This window comes from Diabrotica undecimpunctata, chromosome 2 (assembly GCF_040954645.1).
Source record: "Diabrotica undecimpunctata isolate CICGRU chromosome 2, icDiaUnde3, whole genome shotgun sequence".
Taxonomy (NCBI): Eukaryota; Metazoa; Arthropoda; class Insecta; order Coleoptera; family Chrysomelidae; genus Diabrotica; species Diabrotica undecimpunctata.
The window spans coordinates 125,053,191-125,080,871 of record NC_092804.1 but is presented as its reverse complement, the minus strand read 5'-3'; the positions used below and the strand labels follow the sequence as shown (position 1 = coordinate 125,080,871).

The following is a 27,681-nucleotide window of genomic DNA, read 5'->3' as shown; positions in this document are numbered from 1 at the left end:
ATTTAGCAATATAGTTAGCTTTTATTTATTATGTTTTAATTTAGTTGTGCATAGTTTGAATCAAAAACTATTTCTGACGATTAGGTGTTTCTAGGATTTTGTTTTATCTTTTTATAATGTTCATGACTGCATAAAATCTAAAGTATTTATACGTTTGAACTGGTATTGAAGTGTAAATTTCAATTAAGGTACAATATACGCGGTATTATGTTTAAAAAACTAAACTGACTAATAATATCAGAAAAATGATAAATATAACAACTTTACAACCATCAAATTTCAAATCTACATATTGCAAAATATGTAGTGTATAAATACTGGTTATAAGACATAAGTTTATTACTAAAATTAAATAAAATAATATATTTAATGTGTATTTAACTAATATATTAATTAGGGTTTTTTTGTTCCAGGGCTAGTGAATCAAATTCTTCGATATCAGAGACGAACATTACCTAAATCATACAAAATACTGAATAGCGAATCTACCTTTTTAATTGTTACCAAATAAAAGGTATTTAAACATAGTCATCCTACATCATTCAACCACTTGGCTTAACTTCTTCATACTAGTATTAAAATTTTCGTGATTATTGTGAACACACAGTAGATGTAATGTTGTAGCATGACATTGATCCATAAAAAATATGTATATTTGCTATTCTGTAATTTAAAAGGAACTATAGGATGTTAGGCAAATGGCTCGTTTAGTTTTGGTAAGTTTGTGTATGCCATATTAAAACTTTGTAATTACTGCCTATATTAAATTTCCATGAGAAGATCAACTTATTGCTTTATTTTTATTAGTATATTTAGCTTTTTATTGCATTTAGTCGTCGTATTTATCTTAATGCTCCTTCAGCCTACATATAGTTTCGCCAAGCGTTAGTGGCCTTGAATGTTGCAGATTTTTCTTTAGAGTGATTTTGTCTGTTAGATACGTATATTAAAAAAACTCTTAGAATAATAATTATATTACTTACGTAGTATTTGGCACGTTATGTTGTCAATGGAACTGATATGTCCTTTCTACAACACAAATTACTTATTGTGGCATAATAATATACCTACTCTCTTTTGATATAATAATTAAAATACTTTTATTTATTATTTCATTACATTATTGTTAACATTGATCTTCAAACCGCATCTAATATGACATCTGATATGAGTAGTTCGATCTTTTCAAATTGGCGCCAAGTCTTTTTTCAATGTTCATGGAATATTAATTATTTTTCCAGTTTTAAAACCATCTTTGTACGAGATATATCGTTTTTGTGGATGAGTATACAGCTAAAAAAGTACTTTAACCCTTTATTTAAGTACCGTGTTGTCATAAATAATTACTTTTTATTTTATTTAATTGTTATCTACCTACATAAAATGTTAAATCTGTAGAACGGTAAGAATATTGTCTATTCCACTTTTTACAATTTATTATATGTGTTATGCTTGTGAAAATTGATGTTCTTTTAGAGATTTTATTACTGTTTGAATGCTTTTAAAGATGGCATACCGCCAGCATGCGCCAACAACGCTTACTTCAGACTATCCTTCTCTCTGCCTGCACTCCCACCAGAAGCTCACTACTACCATCGATTCGCGCTGGAGATAGAACACCAGTGTTTCGGAACACTGTCGTTGCCAGTCGATATAAAAATATAAAATGACGCCCACCGCAACAGAAAATAAAGTTCAAGCTAGAATACTGATCTGATAAGAGCTCCTAACATGAGTCTTGGAGTATTTATTGAAATAAGGCGAAACCATCTCGTCTTCGACCAAGTGCTGACTGGTCACTTTCCAGTTCTTAGCCGTATCGAGTAGTGATTCATTCGGCCACTTATTATCTTGTCTAAGTCTTGACTAGTCGTTTCCTGATGTTTGAGTACTGATCAATATCCTTTTATTTCAACTTTCCTAGCATCGCCAATATTAATTTTTCGCAAGTATCAACAGCGGATCGTAACGTCATCGATTTATTCACTTAAATTGGTATGTTATTTTTATTGTAGATATTACATAAGTTAATTTTACTTTGTTATTTATTTTTGAATATATTTTTATTTAGTGGTATCTAACAGAGCTACCCGTTACTTGCTATGTATACATATTTCCCTATTCTGACTTGCATTATTAAATTTTGTATCCAGAAGGGTCTACTTTATCAGCGAGCCTGATTGGCAATCTACCTTTATTTCTGTTTCATTCCGGTTTTTTTTTTAAACAATAACTTTGTCATGTTTAAATTAATATAAATATTATTATATCCTTTGTTATAATATCTTTGTAAATACAAAGCTAAGGAGACGCTGTAAGTTATTTTTATTTTTAAAAACTGATGTGTTTGTCCTCATAGCTGTTTATTATATTCGAAGCATTCTTCTTGAAGACCTTGTCTCAAATACGCCAATTCTTTCCTATCTGTGATTTTAATAAGAAACTTAGATTTAAGAAGCATAATTAAATGGTAGGAAAACACTAGTTCGCATTGGCGAATATTAATATATAAATAAACTTGTAACTAAATTATACATGCTACTGTCAATATAAAATCCTTCATTTGTTAAATAATTTAATCTAAAATACAAGCAAATACAAAGTTAGACCAAAAAGCCATAAGTTGATCTTTGTGAAACATAATCAGTATCAATAAATTGCATGTAATGTTACGACTGTTGTATTTTATTTTTATCTCAGTATTCAGTTAAATTTCAACGCATAGAAATTGTTTGCAGTGTTAGTTTCTTATTAAAAAAAAGGAAAAACTATGCCATGAAATTTGACTGTCTGAATAATACATCCAAACATGACATTGTGTTCGAATGACCTAAACTTTTACGAATACAAAATGTTTCTATGTCATACTGCTGTTGTTTTAACTATATGAATATTTTTGACAAGTATGTATTAAATAAATATAATAAAAATATATTAAAATAAAAATATAATATTGACTTATCGTTGTTCTGGGTTTGGACCGTTCCCTTTTTGGACTTGTAACTGAGTTCATCTCAAGTAGTCGCCAACGCGTCCGGGGGTAAAAATATGATTATAACCACTCTTCAGCGGCTTTTATGTAGCCGATCGTTAGGATCAATCATTTTGTAAAAATAAAAATAAAAAAGTTTATGCATATCTATGCTGTTAACCTCCTGGAGGTCTGTTTCTGTAGGTAGGTCTGTTTTTGGCACCGAACCTTCTTCCCTCCTTGGCTGTTTTCGGAAATCACCTGGCTGGACCTTGATTGTACGGCCAATCAGTTTTGGGGTTTTACGATGTGTCTGCAGTCTGTTTTCGGCGAGAATATCCCTTGTTTAAAGGAGACTTCTTGTGGCCTCGTGGAACAATTTTCTTGTCCTGTTCATGGCCCTCTCCCTCAGTGATTGTACTGTAGAATTTCTTGGACGGTTGCGTTTAAAACTCTGTCTTACCATCACAATCATCTAATACCCTGTAGCATGTTGTTTATATTCTTAAAAACTTATTCTAGTTTATCTCCGCTATTAAACTCAATACTGGGACTGCATAATATATAACATCATCGCTCTAACGTAGGTCTGGTATAATTGAATCTTGTCGGCCTGCGATAGAGGACTGAAACCTGGAAAGTTCGTCGGCAGTGCTGAGTTGGATTTCAAATAACAGATATACAAGGTATAGCTTTCGTCTCTGCTGATATTCTAGAGAAGCTTTCGTGTTTATATCGCTTTGCGAATATTCCTGGCATGTTTAGAAAGAATGTTTTTTTCAAACAAAATGAAATCTTAGCAGCACTGTAACATTACGGACTGCGAGTAAAGATCAAATATAATGTATCTGTAATTCTTTTTATCCAGGTTATGACAAATTGGCCAGTTTCACCAATGTATTTAGCCGCAGAAACAATAATTAGAGTATATATCATACAAAAGCGGCGGAAATGGAAACTAAGAGGTCGAATAATTTCTGACCTAGTAGGAAAATGGGACGTATGCTTTGTGTGACCTAGCAAATACAGAATGTAGTAGGATTTAATTTTTTCCATATTATCCTCTCATTGGTTACGTTCCATGGCCATCTTCCTAGTAAAAATTACATGAATAAAAGAGAAATATAGACTTATTCGTAGTTTTGAAATTATTACTTTTACAAGTGCTATTATAAGTGATGGATTAAACCATTACTTGATAGAAGTTCATGTTTTTTATCGAAGAGTAAAACAATAAAAACTTTTATTTTCTACACTTTCACAAAATTTATTATATTTTATTATCACTACAGCTGTTTCGGCAGACTGCCTTTCTTAGTGATGTATTTTTACCATTCGTTTCCATTTTATAACCGTTAACTGAATAAGTTAAGGAAAGGATAGCTGTTTTTTAATTAGGTCATTCAGAATTATATCTATATTTTTTAATTTATTAATTTTTATAGATTTTCATAAAAATAGTTTAAGGCCTTTATTTTGTATATTAAAAATTTAAAATTGGTCAGTAAAAGACCAATGATCTAGAAGATAAAGGGCGTATGTAGAATTTATTTTTCTATACCTAATCTGTTTTTCTATATATAATTGAATAATATTAAGCAAACAGCAGTAAATAATAAGTAAAATAACCAAACAATAAACAAAAGTTTAAAAAGAAAGTCCTAAAATTATCTTTTGCCCAGAAAAAAACCCAGTACCTACTTTTTGTTCGATTGCTTACTCAGGTAAGATATTAACAAAAATAGCAAACCACATAAAAAATAAAGAAATAAGACCAACTTTCGGAACCAGCAATAACCTACGCAAATATATTAAGAACAACAAAAGACAAAAGAAAAATCACTTACACAGTGGTGTATACAAACTTACATATGGTGACTGCTCATAAACTTACATTTTACTTACGTCAAAAGGTTAAAACCTTTAAAAAATGTATAGAAGAAACACAAAAGAACTTTCAATAATAGAAAAACAGATTATACGGATGAACTTCACCTTCTATATCATAATAGTTCTCTTAACGACCAATTTCAAGTTCTCCATATTCAAAATAAAGGCCTTAAGCTACCTTTATTAGAATCTACGGAAATTAACACAATGTGATGCCTCACTAAATCGTAGTCTTGGGACAGTGAAGCATCACTCCAATGCCACAATACAGTATTGTATTAGGGACACTCTGGCCTCAACAATCATTTCACCTAAACCAAATGTCAACAGGTATTTCACCCAGTAGTTTTATAGCGACTTTTGTTTTAAACTATGTTCAAAGTCAATTTAGTTTGTGTAACCTCGGTACAAACAATATAAGCATTCACCAAGACGCTAACAACCAATATTTCTGTGGTTAATTTTCTGTACCATTTATTCCCTCGTCTCAAGCTATATGAATACGCCGTTTAATGATCTGAGAGATCATTAAACTATTTTAAATCATTGTAATTGTCAACAACCATTTTGGGCTTCTCAATTTCTTTGCCTTATGTAAACGTGTTACCATTTCATCTCTGTGCTTTGTACTTATCAATAAAACATCCCTTTCACACCATTTTAACATTACAACTCTGGAATTACGTTGTAGTGCAATTTTTTTAATCTTATTTAGTATTTTCTTAACGACCTCGGGACAATTCATTTTTATGTTTGACCGAATAGTGAAAACAAGGTGAGTCGTGCGGCTAAGCAGTGTGTGAGCAAGGGTGACACTCGTATAATAATTATCTATGAAGAGAGTATGATTACTGTCTACCAACACTTCCATAAGTAATAGAACAACAGTTAAAGATCCCCCTTACTATCTTTTCCACAGTGAATTTTGAGGTCATAAGTATAGCCGTTTTCTAAGCGAAGCTTAGAAAAGGGTTACACGGCAAAGACGGCTACGAAAACAAAGTTTTTAGTGTTTTATTCCTAGGTGCTATATTATTGTTACATGATTCTTATTTTATAACATAAATTATAAAAAAAATTGTAAAATTTGTATTTAAATCATAAATTTTGTTAAGAACTCTAAAAAAACTATGGAGAATAATAATATGCAAGTTAATAAACAACAAAAGATAAAAAATGAAGATAAAACTGAAAATATTGTTAGATAAATTAAAGAAAACACTCACAATAATATTTAAAACCGAGTAAAACTATACAGATACACAGGAAAAGATAATATGAATCAAGTAGATTCGAAGAGTTTTACCAAAATTAATTTTTAGAAATATACTGTTTTTCTATTACTTAATAGTTAATAATCTTTTAATCCACTTATTATGCAAGATGTGCATTTCCAATTATTTGACAAAATATTGTCATGAGTTGTTAAAAATGTCCTAAGGCTTAGGTTAAAATAATCTGAATAAGAGGTACCTGGAATAAAAGTAAATCTGAACAAATAGGAGTAACAGTTGCAGCTTGCAATATTGTATGGTAATAATAAATAACTGTACTTTCCATTTCTTAAGCAATATTGTTTTTTTTTTCAATGTAAGGCTTCCATTCCTGTTCCATTACAAACACCCACTTTTTATTGAACTTTGGCCATGGTTAAAACAGAAAAAATATGTTGTGTTTATACGCAATCATGTTTTTTGATGTTTTTGCTTATCTGATATATTTTTTCAAACAGTTATGACTTTTATATTTTGCGTTATCTTTTCTCTTGTTTTTCCAAATCATTTTTTTACTATTTTAAACTGTTATGTGTGTCTGTTAGTTGAAGAGATTATCAATATTTATATTTTGGTTTTGTTTACTTTTTCATTTGTTAATACTTCTATTGGCTATTTTAATACGTTTATATAATAGTAAATAAAATATTGGTAAAGCAAATGTGGTTAGTCGTTTATTGATTTCTTTATATACCGACATTTTTATACAACAATTTAGTTGACAGTTGATAATAGATATTAATATAGATGTCTACTGTCAACCAGGACACATTTTAGTTTGTTATAGTGGTTTTAAACCGCTAATATAAGTTTAAAATAAATCAGTTTCTAATTCGTAAAAGTTAAGGTCAACGACTTGTTAAAATATTAGAGAGCAAATAAACCATAATAGAGACAATCGATTTTCAAAATGTATTTAAGTAAGCTTTGTTCCTCTCTAGTCAATTTTTATGCTTTTTTATACAATTTTAATTTTGAGATTTTATTTAAAATTACAAAAAAAAACTAAAGGCTGTCGATATAGGGTTAAGACTAGATTTTTCAAAAGTGTGTTCAAATTGATTTTTACTTAATATTGTACAGGTCATGCTTTTTAGATTTTGTGCATGCTGCTTACAGGGAGAATTAAGAATTTTATCAAAAAGTTTTTTTATTACTATCAAAAAATGGTAACATATTGACAGCATGGTGGTAGCCTACAGTTGAGTTCTTTAATAAACAAAATAGTAAAAACTAGTAACAAATATGGCCTAGAAGTTAACATTAAAACCAAAAGTCATAACAAATGGCAGAGAAAAATACATAGTCTACCATTTATTATCAATTAGAAAATTCTTTGATGCATCTTGTTTGTAATTTTAACTGTACAGTCCACCTTACTGATTTTTTATTAGTTTTCCATCTATTAGTCGATTTGGTTATTTTATAGGCGTCGAAAACTCGCGTTTCACACTCTTTCGTCAGTTACATAACGTATTATCTATTATACGCAATATATCCATTTATTCTGCTACACTGAGCTCTTGGGAACAAGCAAATAATATTTCTTGGCAGATTTCGATTCTATATCTAGAGCCTCCGACTTATGTCGGGATCAGAGGACATTGGTCATAGTTTTTTTAGATTTTTAGTATGTAAACAGAACAATTCACAGATCATTTAAGACACGTAACGATACAATCGTAATACGTAATGGCTTTGAAACAGTTAAAGCTCTGTATATTTTCACAACTCTTGCACAAAAATGTCGAGACCAAGAAAAGATCTTTTCGTCGCATTGATAGACTATGAGAAAGCTTTCGACAAAGCTAAACATAAAATTCTCATGAAATGTCTATGGCGAAAACGACTACAAAAATAATATTAACATAGTGAGAAATCTCTATTGGAACCAACAAGCTGTGGTAACATTAGATGGAAATACAAGGCTGTGTACTTTAACCATTACTATTTAATATATACTCTGCAGAGTTATTTACACAAGTACTTAAAAACTGTATGGAAGGGATCAATTTAAATGGTGAAAATATAAATAACATTCGTTGTGTCCACGATACAGTCATTATTGCTATAAGTGAGAAAAAGACCTGCATACGCTATTAAACACAATTTGTGATACTGGGGAAAAGTTTGGTTTAACAATAAACATAAATAAAATAAAAACCATGGTTATCAGTAAAAGGGGTAATGTAATAACAAGGATCCGGATAAAAAATGAAGATGTGGACAAATAAAGTACTTAGAATTTTAGACTACTGAAGATCTTAATCCAAAATGAGAAATTCGATCAAGAAGAGAGTAATCAAGCGCAGCTTTTTGAATATGAGGAAATTTCTGATCCAATATCGGATGGTAAAATGACATGTCCACTCTATTCTTCTTAGATTGTTAATGTTAACTTAATGAGAAAGCTGGAAGGTTTTGGAATGTGGCTTTTTAGGAGAATTTTGAAAATACCATGAACCGATCATATAACAAACGAAATGGTACACAGAATGAGAAGAGACAGAATTTTAAACACGATTAAAAGAAGAAAAACTGCGTATTTGGGACACATACTTTAAAATGTAAAGTACGACTTGCTGCAGCTAATTATGAAGGGTAAAATCGATAGAAAAAGGGGTCCTGGTAGTCGACAAATATACTGGCTGAAAAACATTCGCGACTGGACTAGGTTAAAAACACAGACGCTATTAAGAAAATTAGAAGAGACGAATTTGAAATGGTTATATCCAACCTTTATTGGTGGAGTTGGAACTAGAGAAAGAAAAACGATGCAATGATAAAATTTTATAACACAGTGGCTTGACCTACTCTGGTATAATATGAACGTGAGAGTTGAATCATAAGGAAGAGAGATAATTCTAGAATCCAAGCTAGTGAAATAAGATTTCTATGAAGATAAGATCTATTACAAGATTTGATAGATAGAGAAATAAATATATTAATGAAGAACTACAAATCTATCCAATTTATGCAGAGATAAAAAAGTGCGGAACAAAATGGAATCAACATATTAGCAGAATCGATAAAAATTGTATAACTAAACAAATACTAAAGTACAAACAAGTGGAAGCTGGATCAACAAATGCTTTATTCCTGGAATGATTAAAAAACCAACAATTGAAAATTATAGAGCAAGGGTCAACATACCGTCATCATAGAATTAAATGAACAGTGGAGCCATTCCCAGGACATAAAGGCCAGGATAGCTTTCATGTAAACGTTTAAATTATTTAAATTACTTAATTTGTACTTTAAATTAAATCTCCGATTGCTCGGTACTACATATATTTTCTATCCCATTATATGGAGTAAACTTTTCAACGTTGACTGAGGCAAGAGCAAAGAGACTTGTCACTCGCAATGTGCGCCTCGAAAGGAAATAATTCTAAAAATATTATGATTGGACATAGTATCAAACACGTCACAATATAAAAAATAAAAACCAAATACAAATTTTTGACAATAAAATTGAACTAAATAAAATTTTTTGACAAGAATTCCGCAAGGTTTCGGGATAAAGGAAATGCCGAAAAAGATGAATATAATAGTGAAAGAAATTAGGAAGCTGGTCGTAACATCCACCACAGGACTCTTCAGAACATAAAAAAATAAAATTATGATATCCAAAATGATTGCTATCATGATAGCACTGAGTTGTTTTGATATGAGAAAGGACATGTTCTATTTCCTAGAGACTGCGTAGATTTCAGACGTTAAGCTATATTTCTTTATACTACTTTTTACAGTTGATATATTTCTTGGTTATCTATCCAATATTTTTTGCTAGCTGGTTTTTATTTTGCCGTTGTTTTGCTAATCCTTTATGTGATGTTTAATGTATGATCATTAGGTTTTTCATAAAAAGTCGCTTCAGTAAAAATGTTTTAGCATAAAAAGAAGTTAGTCGAACAAATAGCTTTAGTTGTTGCACTTTATAACGAAGAAGACACCATAAGATACATGACCAACAGAGTTGGTTTACCAATATGACATGTTTGACCCATATAGAGGATTTGACGAAAGACTTGGAAGTTATGGGAAGTTACTTTAAGAAATGGAAACTTCGATCCAAGGCCTTTAAAGCCGAAGTAAATTGTTTCTACCTAAACATTTTAAGATGTTTGACTTCAAGGACACTTAACCAACCCATTGGCTACCATTACTAGGCGACGTTCCACCACCACACCTTCGCTGACTGAATCTTCTAACCCAAGAATATAAAAAAGATCCTCAACAACCTGACGCTACAGATACATAACTATTTCTAAGATGCAACCAGAAGTCTACGGCGCCCCACAAAATCTCCCATACAAACCGCAGAAACAATGGCAGACATCGGTTTTAACATGATTACCAAATGAACCCGGAAACTTAAACAAATACAATTATACCTTGTATTACCAAAAAATCTCCTGGATTTGACGTACCACGTAAGACCTGATGAACATTTAATCATATTAGAGCTTAACATGGTGGATGTACGTATATGTTGCGTAGGTGAAGTAAGCTACTCTCCTCTTCATATAGCTGTGGCATGGTTTACTCCAAACAATCTCCATGTTTGTCTATACATGATGATTAAAAATTTTTATGTAGTCAATTGTAATTTAACTTGTTTCTTTGTCAAAATGCCATACGCTTAACAATAAATAGACGATTTGGAGAAACTGGTACATACTCGAGATTACCTAAAAACAGGGAAGGAAACAATCAACTAATTCTCCTGACGATCGTTTTCTTTGTTGAGTCTAATGTGTACGAGAAGGGACACTGCTACTCTGACAAGTACAGTTTCGCAAGGAACATTTATGCCATTATGTGTTGAAAATTTATTTACCATCGAAGATAAGGCTCGAAGGCGCATTTCCACAAAATGTGAACATTGCTATACTAGAGTGGCCACCTAGAAGTCAGATTTAAACTCCATAGTCCATATATGGGACATCCTAAACACAAGGAATAATCGACGTAGATAGCAGCGCAGAAATAAAATAGATAGCTGCTGAGATAAAAGTGTGTCTTAACGAATAAAATCTAACAAGCAAGCTCGTTGAATGAATATTCGGTTATATGTATTATGTTTTCATCAACTTCAAAAAAATATTAATTATACATTTTAAAGGTTAGAAAAAAATTTGTACTGATTCGAAACAAAAATTTTTGTTTTTTTTTTATTTCGTGTTTGAATAATGATCTATTGCTAGGGTTTATAAAACTTCTTAGTGAACTAAATATCTGAGTTTGTTCTGAAGAATCATGTTTAATTAATTTAGTCGTCGAGTGTAGTTTCCGCTAAAAGTTCCTATTTTATCTTGGTATAGGACACTATAATATTAATCTATTAGGGGAACATATACAACTCTGGAGAAATATTAACAGAATGGCTGAAATATGAGTTTATTACACTTCCAAAAAAAAAACAGGAGCTAAAAAATGCGAAGATTACCGTACTATAAGCCTCATGAGTCATCTCCTAAAATTGTTCCTAAAGATAATTCATAAGAGAATCTACAAGCTGTGTGAAAGTCAAATTTCCCCCAACCAGTTCGGGTTTACAAATGCTGTTGTTACTAGAAATGCTTTGTTCTCAGTACATGTCTTATTCCAGAGATGCAGAGACGTCAACTGCGTCGTATACGCATGTCTCGTTGATTACGAGAAAGCGTTTGATCGAGTACAGCACGCCAAGATAATGCAAATACTAAAAGAAACAGGAATTAACCACCAAGATCTGAAAATAATTAGAAATCTTTACTGAAATCAGACAGCAAATCTCAGAGTTGAAGGTGAACACACTGACTATGTGAAAATCATGCATGGAAAAAGGCAAGGCTGTATTTTGTCTCCTCTAATCTTCAATCTATACTCTGAAAGAATATTTATCGAAGCTTTGCACGAAACTGTTGATTTATACTCTGAAAGAATATTTATCGAAACTTTGCACGAAACTGAAAAAGGTATTCTACTAAATGGTTACCGGCTAAACAACATCAGATATGCAGATGACACCATAGTATTTGCGGACAACTTAGAAGACCTACAAGTTCTTATGAACAAAATCACGTATTACAGTCAACAATATGGACTCAATATAAACGCTAAGAAGACAAAGCTTATGATAATTAGCAAGAAAAGGATATCAGAAGGTCAACTCTACGTCAACCAATCCCCTATAGAAAGAGTGACGCACTACAACTACCTCAGCATCATAATAAATGAAGAAGGACCAACAACCAGGAGATTAGAGCACGCATCGGAATAGCCAGATCCATCTTCAATCGGATGGGAGCCTTCTTCAAGAGTCACAACCTCTCACTTGATACAAAAGTAAGAATGCTGCGATGATATGTCTTCTTTGTCCTTTTTTATGGTGTTGAATCGTGGACCTTGAACGAAGAAATGTGCAGAAAACTGGAAGCATTTGAAATGTGGCTATATCGGAGAATGCTTAAGATCCCGTGAACTGACCGAGTCATAAATCAGGAGGTTCTCAGAAGAATGAATAAGAACGGAGAGGTACTGACCACCATCAAATCTCGAAAGTTACAGTTCTTCTGACATATTATGCGAAATGAATCCAGATATGCGCTCCTTTAAGCCATCCTGCAAGAAAAAATATTTGGAAAACGAGGTCCAGGAAGAAGAAGAACATCTTGGTTAAAGAACCTCAGAATCTGGTTCAATACAACATCTGGCAGCTTTTCCGCGCTGCTGCAGATAAGATAAAGATTGCCATGAGGATCGCCAACATTCGTAACGGATAGGCACATCAAGAAGAAGAAGAAGAAGAAGAAGAAGAGGAAAACAATGGTAAATAGAAAAAAACAGCTAAGTGTCAATTTTTACAGCAAAAAATCTTAAAATTAATAAAAATAAAATTTGGTGATGTGGTGAAATAAATAGCTCGCAATACATGTTTAACAATGGTGAAGATTAAAATGAGAAGAAATGCAATCGTCTACTTTTATGTCAACGTGTTTTCTCTACATAATGAGTGCAAAAGATACTGTTCTTTAAAGGTAAACTGTGAATGTATTGTCAGAATAAAAGTTTATTCCTAACATTGTCCAATAGCTTCCAGTAAGCTCAATTTGTAGTTCACCTAATTTGTCGTTATCGTAGAGAAATCTTTTAAATTCCCGTTGCTTCAATTCCTGTAATAGTGATGTGTTTTTTATTGGTCTCAGTGTGACTTCTAAAACCATGCTTTTTGTACATATTCTAGAGCGATATTGGCGGTTTTAGATGCTGGAATAATGATTTGAGATCTTCACTTTTGTTGTTTATTAGTACCACTATATATTAAGCACAATATTTAATTAAATATACCCTAATTCCTTCGTGGTTGTCATGATGGCTAGCTAGTTATATAACGTAAAAATGATCAATATAAACAAAAATACGATAAGGTTACGATTTTTTCCGAACTATTCCTTCTGAATAAAGTTAAATCTATTACATTACAAAAAAGTATACACTATTATATTAAATTGGATACTTAGGTAGTCTTAATTGACTCTGTAAGCACGAAATTAACTTTTATTTAAGTTATTAAATAATTATGTAAGTAATACAGATTTATTTTAAATAAAAGCTAAAGCATCCAATAATATATCTCATAAAAAGACGATTTTTTTATATTAATGATTTTTTTAAATTGTTTCTTTTTAAAACACTAAGAAATCCGTAAACTTGAGAGTATTAGGATTGCGGACCTTGATAGACTTAAAAATATCATGATATTCTTTTAATTTCAATTAGCTCAAGATAATAAAAACCTATTATTTTTAAAATTTGCTAAATATGTTATATTTTACAGGATAAAATTTTAAATATCATAGTTCAATTTATGATTAATATATCGTAAATCTAAGCCTTTTATTTATAATAAATCTTTATATGTTACATTTAATTTTAGGGAATTGAAGTACCCATCTATTTTGATGTATATCTTCTTCATACAAATCATCCTATCATATCATCGTTGTAAATAAATAGAGTTTTGACTTAGAGAACTATCGCAATAAACTAAATAGTATTATTCTAAAGCTATTTAATGATTTTAACACACTTTTCGTCGTTGTGAAATTTTCAAGACATAGTTTTAAATAAAAATAATGTAGAACATATTTATTGAGTCTAAAATTATTTCTTTTTAAATATTAGACATTATAGGTAATTAGTTTGATGGTTACAGTAATTTTATCTCCATAGAATTAACTAGAAAAATTATTTTTCAGCAAAAGTTCCAACAACACATAAAAACAAAATAAAGAATACTACCAAAAATCTCAACAAAAATTATTACCAAGTCAGTATATTGTTAGGTTATAAAATGAAATTTAGAAAAGGTAATCAGTTGCAGAAGGAAAAATAACCACATTGAGCTACAAACGGTCGACGAATATGTAGAGTAGAATTTTAATGGGACAAATAATTCTATTAAATAATAAAAGAGAAAAAAGTAAAACCAATACAAAAGCTAAAATGGCATATACTAGAATATTTAACAAAACATTTAAGGCTCAAAAAGTAACAAAACATGTTTAAAAGTATAAACCCATAGTGAACCCATAGTTAACTTAATAATCCTCGGAGACCTAAGAATTTAAGTTATTTACACAATATACTGGGTATTCAGAAACTCTTCTGAAAAATGACGACCGAAGATTCCTTAGATAATTTTAAGACAATTTAACCCAATTCACCTAGTCCGAAAATGCTTAATAAGGGAGCTAGAGCTCTTTGAAGATGGCGCCTTGTAATTAGTTTTTTTTTAATACCTCCAGAACGCTTCTAGTTAGAACAACGAAAACTGGTACGATTATTTATCATTCAGAGTTGAATTGATTCCATTAATTGCGAATTTCTACTACGGATCATATGCGTCCGTTTTCTGTAGGTCAACGGTTATTTTAACGCATAACTTTTTGTCTTTAACTTTTAAGCATTGGTGATAGTAGATTATTTAATTTTCAAGTATTCTAGTACGAAGGTACTGTTACCTTAAGTCGGTAGAATTCACCGTTTTCTAGAAAAATCGATTAAAATTAAATCAAAAATTAATACCTTCATTAATTTTATAAATCATCTTTTATTTCAATGAATACGGCATACAATTTTTAAAAAAAGGTTAAGAAAAATAGTAAAAAATCAAATTTACACAAAATTTTATTTAAAGTGTTTTAAAAACAAACTATTTATTACGATGAAACGAAACTAACACAAAAGAACAAGTAGATAGTTACAAAAGGTGCTCGATATTGATGATGATTACTCACTATGCCTGAATTTGCCCTTTTGCTCAGAGAACACCATCTTCTTGTAAAAATTCCAAAGTTATTTCTAAATTGATTGCAAGCATCTTGTGTTCTTAGCCAGAATTGTTCACGATTTTGTATCGGAACGGAAAAAACAAATGCTTGTATATATCATCAAATACAATAACTGCAAAGATTAGAATCCGGCGACTTTGTTGGGCAAGCAACTGGACCGTCTTGTCCAATCCAGTGATCTTCGTAGTTGTTATCAAGTAAGTCTCGTACATTCCTGCTAAAGTAGGCTGGACAGCCGTCATGTAAAACCATAAGGTTTGGCGAATGTTTAAAGGCCGCTGATCCTGATCTAAGAAACTATGTTAAACATTTTGCAGGAAATGTAAGTAATCAGCACCATTTGACGACTTTACGACTAGGTAATTCCACAGGTCCAAGTAGATAATCGGTAACTATTCTTATCCAGACGTTTATGCTTAATTTATGCTAATGCTTAAATTCTTGAACAACGCGAGGATTGTCACCATCGTACGAATCTTACTGTGCGTTATGCACATTAAAAATTTCATTTTTTGTGAATGTAGCTTTATCGAAAAACAAAATGTATCTGAAAAAAATCTTCACGTGCAGGAAAATCTTCTTGTAGCAGTGCTTGTACCGATGTACAATGAAAAGGATATAGATTTTCGTTGTGTAAGATATTTTTCTTCGAACGCTAATTCCTGAATTTTTTTCAACTTCCATTAAATAACATTTTAATCTGCTGCTGTTACATCATCACGTCCCCTATTTTATTATTTTTTGGGACCACTGAACCTGTTTCCCTTAATCGTTGATGAAGAGCTGTTAATGTTGAGTAAGCATAATCACGATTCGAAAATTTGTCAGGCTATTTACTTTGTGCTGATCGAGCGTTACAACTCATTTCGCCATAAACTAAAGCAAATCAGCGTATTCATCATTAGTAAAAACCATTTTTGTTGAATTGAAATTATTATATTTAAATGCCACAATATAAAAAATTAAAAGATAAACTTCACGAACTCACCACAATTTGACAATGAAAAACGTAATTATACTTCTGTTGACAAGTCACGTCCAACTATTGCAAAAAATAAAAATTTAACAAAAAATTTTCAAATCGATTTTTCTAGACAACGGTGTATCCTATCAATTTAGAGTAGGGGTACCTTTTAGAACAGGAATAACTGAACATTTAATAATCTAGTATCACGAATGCTTAAAAGGTAAAGACAAAAAAGGTATGCGTTAAAATAACCGTGGACCTACCCAAAACAGACGCCTATGATTGGTACTACAAATTCACAATTGATGAAATCGATTTACTTCTAAAAAATAAATAATCGTACCAGTTTTCTTTTTTTTTTTTTTAAACAAAAGCGTTCTGGGGGTATTTAAAAAAACTAATTACAAGGCGCCATCTTCAAATATCTCTGGCTCCTTTAGGAAGCATTTTCGAACTATAGTACAACCTCGTTAATCCGGACCTCGTTCATCCGGATGTCCGGATTATAATGAAAAAATAAAAAAATTAATTTTCATAATTGTGTGTATGTATGTAATGTTATTTCCCGGTCACCAATTTGTTGCCTTGAGTGATCGGACGGTCTAGGAACACGCTGGAAAGAGAAAGTAGAGGAGCAATGACCGCCGCACCCCCATCTCCCTTCACCGGCAAGGGGCACGGACAAAGGCCTCGCCTATTGTCAATGACAGTGATGGCGGACGACTCGAGTCCCAGACACATAGAGAGTCAGTCAGTCTGTCACGTGCTAGCCACTGGCAGACATCGTTCTGCTATCGTACTGTGCGGTGTATATTTTGTAACACTGTGATCGGATATTCGTGCGTTAGCGTGTGCGTGTGTGCGTTGAAATGGCGTCGAAACGGAAACGAATTGTGCTTACAATGGATAAAAAGTTAGATGCGTTGAACCGAATCGACAGGGGCGAACCTTTAAATAAACTTGCTGCAGAGCTCGGCGTGAGGACATCATGTGTCGGACTGGAAAATAATCGGAAAAATATTGAAGACGTTTGTTTCAAGATGATATCTAAAGACAGTTTACAGGGTAGAGGAACTACCAAAAAGGCTAAAAATGAATTGTTGGACGAGACATTATTTATGTGGTATAGTGCTCAGCGAGAACGTGTTGTCCCTTTTTCTGGGCTGATTTTGTCTGAAAAAGCGGCAAATTTAAACAAAAAATTACCAAATCCAGATCCAAGTTTTACAGCTAGCCAGGGATTCGTTTGAAAACCTGTCACCTGACCAAATTTACAATGCGGACGAAACAGGACTGTTTTACCGAGCAAAACTTTGGCTTCTAAAAAGTTGAGGAATCAGCCAAGGATTACAAAAAAAAAGCGAGGATCGGTTAACTGCTATGGCTTGTAGCAATGCTTCTGGAAACCATAAATTTCCACTAGTGATAATTGGGAAGTTAAAAAATCTCCGTTCACTTAAAAATGTAAATCGTGCATCTCTGCCTGCAGTGTATCAAAATCAAAAAAGCTTTATTTTTAAACAGTGGTTTTTTGAGAATTTTGTCCCTGAAGTGAAAAAATTCCTCAAACAAAACAAACTGCCAAAAAAGCGATTTTGTTTCTCGACAATGCACCATTTCATCCTGTAGAAGATCTCATAAACGGGGATATTAAAGTTAAATTTATCCCACCAAATGTGACTGCAATTTTGCAACCCATGGATCAGGGTGTCTTGCAAACTGTCAAGCGTGTTTATCGCAGGGAACTCTTAAGCAAAGTTATTGAAGAAGAAGGCGAACAGAGCCTGATTAATTTGTTAAAGCGTATAAACGTCAAAGACGTGATCTACATGCTTGCAGACGCTTGGGATCATGTAAAAAAAATCACTCTTCAAAAGTCTTGGAAAAAATTGTGGCCAAACACAACTTCGCACACAAGTGAATTAGATGAAACCACAAGTGAATCAGATGAAACCACTGTTAATGCAAAGGAATTATTAGGCATGTTTGTAAGAATTGATGGTTGTTTCGATGTTAATATCGACGACGTCAACGATTGGTTATCAGACAACAATGAGGGAGGTTATGGTGTCATGACAGATGACGAAATAATTGCAGCGTGTACATCTACTCAGGAAGCAGACGACAGCGAGCGTGAGGCGGAGGGAGACAGCGCACGACCAGAGATGATACACGTGGATGCGACGTCACAGCTGAACAACATCATGGCGTATTTGGAGCAACAGCAAGATGAACTAATGATGGTGAAACGTTTACGAGATCGTGCCGCATTAAAACGTCACACAAAATTAAAACAAAAGAAGATCAATGACTTTTTTCTAAATAAAAACTAATGCTTGTGTAAATCATGTAGTGTCAAAAATAGTAAGTTATCATTTCACATTTAGTTTTATTAACCTTATTGTACTTCCGGATTTTCGATTTACCGGATCGCTTCCGGTCCCAGTTAGTCCGGTTAAACGAGGTTGTACTATATCTATTATCTGAACTATTATCTGAATATTCTCCGGTCTTCTTTTGTCAGAAGAGTTTCTGGACACCCTGTATAATTAGGTATTATTTTATGTAATATACATTGTAATTACTAAGTTTCTGATGCACTAAGAAAGCTTACAAAAATTACCTAAAGCAACATTGTCGTTGAAGTGCTTATGGCTATCGGAGAGATGCAGGCATTTTTCATAACGGGTGTTACCTAATCTGGAGCAATGGAACTTGGCCTGAGGATTGGGCAAGTATGCACATTGGGAAAAACAAATCGCACCTCCACCAATTTCGGCAGTTTGCAAGGTATAGGTTCTACTGTTGTAGGTGTAAGATTGACTTCTTATAACTGCATCTTTAATAAAATGATTTCCACATACAGCTGCTTTATTATCCAGTCATTTAAAATATTTTCTTTGGGGCAGGATCCTTAGGTGTGGTAAATGTAAACACAGGCCCATCGTCTTGTGTCAACTGACTTTGTTAGTATGAATTGCATTTTGGAACAATGCATTTTCTAGTCATCTGAAACACATAAGTTATTTTAGGTAGGCGATTTTACAAGAGGACCTAAAATTTTACATAATAATTTATAGCGACGAACATAAAAGTTTTAACTCCAAAATTGCAACAAAAATATAGACTGCTATACAAAGATTTTTTCGGTCCTGATATCCTTCTGGAAATATACGTCTAGAGTAAAATAAAATACAGAAAAATGTATATAAAACAACAAATTGTAAACATTTATTATAAACGTTCATTACGAATTACGGCTGATAATGTGATCACTGGAGAAAAAAAAACAGATTCCAGGCTGGAATTCAGTGTTTGTACGCACTGGATAAACTCAGATAGCAAGGATATCTGGAGTCAAAAACATATAGGACTACAAATCAAGAACACATACACTAGTAATGTAATAACTTATAATGAAAGATACCGTTAATAATATTGTTAAAGAGCTCCAACAATTTCAACAATTAGGGTGAACAGGGCACGTGGATATGCTTCGTAACAATAAATTTGCAAATCTGGTTTCGGAGGAGCTTCCAACAGCAAAAAACCACTTATGTTTTCCAGAATGCAATGGTGAGACAATTTCTAATCAAATCTATAAAAAATACACTCTCGTTTGACAGAAGAATAGTGAAAGACAAAGCAAATGGAAAAATATTATACAGTCAGCAAAGACCTAACCAGGATTATAGCTCTACGTGATGATGATGATGTATGATATTTGCATGAGAAGAGAGACACATTTTTTCGGTATTTTCTATTATTTTCCTTTTACCCTTAAACCAAGATAAGAATAACCACAACTTTTTGGCTTTAATTTTAAATACTTTATTTGATTTATTAAAAAAAAATTGAAATTTAATTTTTTTAGCTGGTTACTGGTTACCTCTAGGGGTTTATTCAATGATAAAGATTTTCTTGTGAATATTTTCTCATATTCTAGGCTATTGATTATGTACTTTAAAAAAGAACTACAACATTAGAAAAGTTTTATTGTTTTTTTTTGTCAATAAACCCCCAAAAATAAAAAAAACCGAGAAGTGCTACCATTTAGGAGGATGCGTTTTTGAGAGGGATGAATTTGTTCCTATGCACTAAGGTGCGTTTGAATGAATTTTATGCGGTTTTCGTACATATACATCTACGTACATATACTTAAAACTGCGTAAAACAAAGTTATGGAACAATATTTGCGAACAAAAACACGGAAAATGTCCAAAAAATGGTATGAGTGGCGAACTTGGAAAAATGGTAACTGGGATACTGTAAATCCGTGGAAAAAAGTTATAGCGCAAAAAAGAAAAATCGTGTATGTTCCTTTTTTGCTTCATTTTTTAAATATATTTTTGTAAAAAAAAACTATTTTTGACTTCAAAAGGTGACATTTTCTAGGAAATTTAATTTTGAACAGCTTTTTTAAAGATGTTTAAGTGCAAAACTGCACAGAATTCATCCAAATGCACTCTAGTGCGTAGCGACAAATTCTCCCCTTTCTCAAAAACGCACCTCTTGTGCCATTGTCCATTCGATGACAATAATTCGTTGACGTAAATCTCGTAAATATGCGAGAGCCTTCGAAGGCCTTTAAAACGATATCTTATTTGATTCTCATTGCCATTAAAAATGTTGTTATGATTCTTACCCTAGCTTAGAGGTAAGAGTAAAATAATCGAATATACGGAATTTTCAAAAATGTTATCGCTGTTTCCTGATAATGTCTCTGTTTCGCTTTTTTTTCGGCCACTCTGTGTATGGGTGCTAATTATTGTCAAGATAATGTTTTGTTATTCTCCGTTCTTTTAAAAATATCAAGTTTTGTCAGACATCATGATTCTATAGTTTATATCGCTATATACAGGGTGGTCCTTAAGTAATTGTACAAAAAGAAACAGTAGATTCTACACTTTAAAATATTACGATTTAAGCCAAATTGCTTTATTAAAATGTTGATATTAAGAAAGATACGTGGTGTTAAAATGCAAAATTAAGATTTTATTTTTCGCTATAACTTTTATGTTTGTAAACATTTATGTATAAAAATTTACAACTGGGTACTTTTAAATATGAGAAATTATAATTTGATGCACACTTTAATGTAACTGATAGAGGGCGCCACGTATGTCACATAATATGTGGTATAAATTTGCACTTAACTTTTTTGCTCTTTAAGTTACCTGTATTTGGGATCAAAAATATTAAAGATACATTATTTTAACAAAAAAAAGGTATACTTGTTAATAACTTCAAAACTTAACAGTTTTCGAGATAATCGCATTTTAAAAACCAGCTGCATAATTCTGAATTTAAGGCAATTACTCCAGGCAACGAAGGAAAAATAGACAAAAACATTAATACTTCTGAATTTTGGTATAAAATACCTTTAACTACAGTTATTAGTTAACGAAATATTAAATAAAATAAATATATCAGCAGGACAATTAATAATAGGATTTGACAAAATAACAGAATGATAGGATTTTACATCAAACATTTTACGTTTTATGTTAAATTAAAGTCATAATCAAAACATTTTGTTTACAAACCAAATTAAGAAATAGTTAAACTAAATAACATAACTTTTTGTCAAAGTATGTGATCGATATGTCCACCATTTTCACTACTTCATTTGTCAATATATTCCATAAAAGATCGTCTCATATTAAATAGCATCATTGGTTCTAAAGAAACTGCTGCAGTATTTATTTCTTCCCATAGTTGGTTGCGAATGTTTATGGAATTCTTATAGAAAAGTTGTTTTAATGCGCCCCATACACCAAAATCAAGCAGATTAAAATCGGGGCTACGTGGTGGCTATAATGTATAATGGATGAATATATTCTTTTGGATACATATCCAAATCTTATGGTATATTATGGAACTACATCTTATTTGTCGCAGAAGTTAAATAATAATGTAGTAAACTGTGATGTATCTGGTTCATTGTTTACTTATATACACACGGAATAACCTATCGATGACATTACTTATTTAGATTATTACGTTACAGCTTACGAGTAACTATAATTACATCTCGAACAAATGGACTATTATGATTTACTAACGAACCAATATTATGCTGAACTAAATTGCCTGTGTGTTTACTATATTTATAACAATAGCGGTTATTAGGACAACGATGATGTTTTTGTAAAAATGCTGAGTCTTTAAGGTTAGATTTGTAGCAAAAGTATTATGAAACAAGACACATATGTGTTATTCAATACCTGTGCTTTAGTTTCTAATTGTCCTAATAAAAATGAGTAAACAATTTACGTAATGAACAATAAGTGTTCTTGCGGTGGTGTACCATCTTGCATAAACCACATATTTTGGGTTTTTAGCATTTTACAATAGAGCAAAACTAATACAACGCCATTATAGAAACTTAAGAAGCGATAGCAAAGGGAAATTGTAAACATGATGACGGCCAACGTCTGAATACGGCACCTAAAGAAGAAGATGAAATATCTTTTCTCCAATAAGACATTTAGCACCCATAACAAAGCATTTTGTGATGTTACATTATCATCTTTTAATTGTTTTAATAAGAATAAACTATGAATTATGCTTATCTACAGGTATTTAGTGCTTTACCGCACAAATATCAAACTAAGAATTAGTGTGCAGCTGACTTATAAAAGGCATTCATCTTGAAAACGATTGAATTTTCAGGTTACGAACAAGTATAGCTTTTCTTTGTAGAAATAATGTATCTTTAATATTTTTTAACACAAATAGAGCTAACTTAAAGAGCAAAAAAGTTAAGCGCAAATTTATGTCACACATGTAGCATATGTGGCGCCCTCTATTAGTTACAGTAAAGTAAGTATCAAATTATAATTTATCCTACTCAAAAGCATTCAACTTTAAATTTTTGTCCAAAAATATTTACAAACGTAAAAGTTATAGCGAAAAATATAATTTTTAATTTCCACTTTAACACCCTGTGTCTTTCTTAATATCAACATTTTATTATGGCTAGTTGGTTTAAATCGTAATATTTTAAAGTGTAGAATCTACGGTTTCTGTTTGTACAATTACTTAAAGACCACCCTGTGTAGTTCGTATTTAAATCCGCTGCTGTATATACTTATTTATTTCATTTTTCCCCATCGTTGTCTATTATACGAAACTTTCAACTACTTTTTGCCTATATCTATTTGTTGTGTTCTTTATTGTGCTCTTTAGATATAATATATATTTTTGTTAAACGAACTGTAAACAGCAAACCAATTTTAGATTTTAATTATTGAGCTAACCGTGTATCCTTTACACAACATACTTGTTATCTCTGTAAACTGCAAAACTATAAAATTCAGTTTTCTCGTGTAAATAAAAATATATAATTCTTTTTTATGTACTAGCTCGTTCCACTACCAACATTCACATTTCATATTCCATTAAATTCTTAAACATATTTTCTGCACTTTTGTGTGCACACTCAAAGGGAAAATTTCACAACGGCTTTATTTCTATTCGAATTTTTATATATAGAACATATATTGTAAATATGACTCTATGCCTAGTCTATAGACTATTAGATATAAGTAAACAGTGGACGGCGTAAATTTCTACTTAGACAAAGTATAGTATATTGCTATAAATAATATTTATTGTAAATGTTAGATACAACAATACAAATCCCACGTAACAAAGTGAAAGTGTGTATACTTGGGTGACTTTAAAAAAATTAAATGAACTAAATATTATTTTGTTAGTTTATTTTTTGTATCTACAAAAGCATAAAAACTATGAATATACGAGATTACAATGTACAACAATGGATTTAAGGGGAAGTTCCAATCAGATATTAAGTTGGAAACCGTGTAAAGAAATAAAAAGTTGAAAGGTAAAAAAAGGTAAGAAAATCCGAAAAAAATATTTCGCCAATATTTATCAAATAACCAATATATACACCAATAAACCTAACTAGGTCTATTTAATAAGTTTACAAATTATTTCTACAAATGGTATAATAGGCACGTAATTTCGTTAAAAAATTTATGGGAGCAAGAACGAGTAAGTTACTAGCAAATTGGCTACAATGTTAGAGTGACCAATAGTCTACGAACAGTAACAGTAGCGTAGATATCTTATTTTAAATTAAATAAAAGCTATATTGGTTATATAAGCTAATATTGGTATATCTTATCCATAGGTCTGCCGATAAAAGATAGCGCATTATGATTTGTCATAATTTTTACAGAGTCTCACCAAAATACGAGGCGACTATACCTATATTACAATTAATGGAAGAGCTTTGAATAAATTTTTTGTAAATTAAATTTTTTTTTACAATTAGTACAAATTGTTTAATTTACAATGTTGTTAAATAAAGCAAAGTTTGTGTAACCTTCTGTCTAAGGTGTATTATCTCCCATTTATGTAACCTTCTAGCTCAGTCTAGTGTTAGAGTTTTTAAGTTGCGAGTCTCCAAATGATCCTCAATCAATTCATTATTTGAAATATTTAATATTTTTTAATTTTTTATAAAAACACTAACAATTATATTGCAAACCACGTAGCTGAATATTAAACATTATAAAAATTGGGTATACACAAAACATACTTCTTAAACTTCTTAAGAACAGTAATTCTTTAAAAATAAAATATATTTACTTATATGTACTCTATAATAGACTTTTGTTGATAATAGGTTAGAAGTAAAACGGTACATCAAAAATAATCTATAGTCTCGTGTTTGATACTTTAGCCCAGTCTGGTTAAAAAAAAAGGTGAAAAAATGTTTCGCAGATATCTGAAGCTTTTAAGACATAGGTGGGGGATACTAGATGATGAATAGATGAAAAGATACTCCTAGTTTTACCTTGCGTTTTTTTTTAAGCAATAATTTATGGTCACAATTTGATTTTTTGTCTATAAATTTTTTCTCTTATATTTTAAATAAACAATATTTATGTCATTTTTTTACGACAAGAATATCTTTATTTTCCCGTTTTTTTAATTAAAATTGATAAATAATTTACAGAGATATTTGCAAAAAAGCAGTTTTTTTGCACTAATTTATAAATTTTATTAATTTTTTTATTCACAAAATAAAATGGTATTAATACATTTAAACATCAAGGAATTACCATATTTTAGATTTGTGCGAAATTTCCCCCCGATCAGTCAAATATTTTATAAGTTATTTAATTTGTTTATCCCTGAAGCTAATTATTTAAACTATTGAGCTTGCCCTATGCATGATGCTAGACACATTCAGCAAATTTCATAGGATTTTTTAAGACATAGACTATCTCAGAAGTTAAATGTATATTGAGTTTTCATCGAAATTATTTACAAAATAAACGTTTGAAAAAGGGGTATGCTTTTTACTTATAAACAATTGTAATAACTTCTATATTTTTCAAGCTACAGACTTGTACGTATAACCATTGGATAGCTGGTAAAAAAGCTCACATTACAAAATAAAAAACCTTCTATGACCAATAGCAACGAAGTTAGTGACTATTGTTAAAAAAATCATATCTCCATTGTTTATAAACATTAAGAAGTAAAATTTGCACAAATTTTGAATGAAAATCTAAACTTTATATTCAAACTTATAGCTATAAAATTTATCTAATTTTTCGAAACGACGGTACTTTCGGAAGATCGACATAGGAAAGTGGAGAGGATATCTGTTTCAGCTCCGTTTTTTTTTCGGCATCGGAACTTCAAATTGCAAGACGTAGGAAAAATTTACATTATCTTGTCTTCCTTTGCAGCTGCAAGCCTCTTTTTTTATTCTGGGGTAGCTCGTCAAAATATGAATAACTACATAGTTTTCACTGGCCGGAAAATATGGGAAAACACGGAAAAATTGTGTCCATTTGAAATTCACCCTAAATACTTACTTTTTTTTAATTTGCTCGAATAGTCTGTCGCAATATTAATAATGATGACATAATTTTCACCCCCCAAAAATCTCGGAAAATCCCGGAAAATCAACATATGTTTTTTCATTTTATATCAATGATGTAATAATACTTATATATTTTATAAATTAAATTTCAGGTAATTTTTTACACATTATATTATTATATTCCTTATATTAATTATAATTGTTTGTATTTTTATAATTAACAATATTGATTTTTATTCTGTTTTTCTTACAAATATGATACAATATTAATCTAATCTGCATTACCGCTTTGATAAAATAAGTCGATTTTTTCATCACTTGCCTTATTAAATTTTGCAATGTTTATTGAACTTTACTTTTTTTATTTTCTTTACATACATTGGTTTAAAAGTTAAAATTTGGTTCATTTATTCGACTTCACTGTCAGGTCTGAACCTTTTTGTTGCAGGTTGTTTGTCTTCACTTATTAAGTCAGTCTTTCCATACATTAACATATTAATGGGCGATCTTAATGCCAAGGTGGGTCAAGGTAAGGTAGGAGAACAAGTAGAAAAATATGGGCTTGGAAACAGAAATGACAGAGGAGATCGATTGATTCAATTTTGCCAAAGTGAAGACTTCGTAATAACAAATACCTTTTTCAAATTACTTCCTCGACGGTTATATACATGGACATCTCCACAACATACCAAAGAAAAAATAGTGAGAAATCAAATAGAATACATTATGATAGCAAGGAGGTATCATAATGCTGTTAAATGTACTAAGACGTACCCAGGAGCTAATATAGGCTCTGATCATAACCCGGTAGTTACTTTGATAGAGGCGAGACCAAAAAAGATTAGAAGACCACACAGAAAGGCACTAGATTTAAATAAACTTAGAAACAAAAATATACGACAAGAAACAGAAGAAGAAATAAATGAAAACCTCCGTTCAGTGTAACAACAAATTAACGATACAAACAACGTTAACCAAAGATTAAAGCACATAAATACAGCTATACAAACAGCAGGAAAGAAACATCTTACAAAAATAAACAACAAAGAATAAGGGGTGGATGACACAAGATATACTAGACTTGATGGAACAAAGAAGAACGATGAAGAATTACCCAGACAAATACAAAGAAATAAATAAACACATAAAAAAGAGAATAAAAAAAGCCAAAGAGGAGTGGATTAAAGAACAATGTGAAGAAATGGAAACCTATGAGAAAAAGTACGATGCGTTCAATATGCACAAAAAAGTAAAAGAGATAACAGAAAACAGGAAGCATAAAGAAATGCCAAATAGGTAAACTTAAAGACTAAGATGAAAATCTTATTGTAGATCTAGAGAACAAAATAAAAAGATGGACAGAATAC

The 27,681-nt window shown here is 31.3% G+C and overlaps 2 protein-coding genes across 5 annotated transcripts in view; both read left to right on the top strand.

The window, feature by feature from the left end:
- Positions 1–6,680, top strand: part of LOC140434852 (5-hydroxytryptamine receptor 1-like) — a 1,076,278-nt gene extending 1,069,598 nt beyond the window's left edge. For all 4 annotated transcript variants that reach the window (XM_072523427.1, XM_072523426.1, XM_072523428.1 and 1 more), the window contains one exon: positions 414–6,680. The gene's annotated coding sequence lies outside the window, so the exon portion shown is untranslated. The remainder of the gene's footprint in view (positions 1–413) is intronic.
- A 10,665-nt stretch (positions 6,681–17,345) lies between these two features.
- Positions 17,346–17,693, top strand: LOC140433899 (jerky protein-like). The gene has a single exon (XM_072521872.1). It carries the CDS (start codon positions 17,346–17,348, stop codon positions 17,691–17,693), a length of 348 nt encoding a protein of 115 aa, XP_072377973.1.
- The last annotated feature ends 9,988 nt before the right edge of the window (positions 17,694–27,681 follow it).

What these genes read in the sequence shown, in the direction of transcription:
- LOC140433899 (XM_072521872.1), top strand. Translation starts at nt 17,346, where the DNA reads ATGGATAAAAAGTTAGATGCGTTGAACCGAATCGACAGGGGCGAACCT.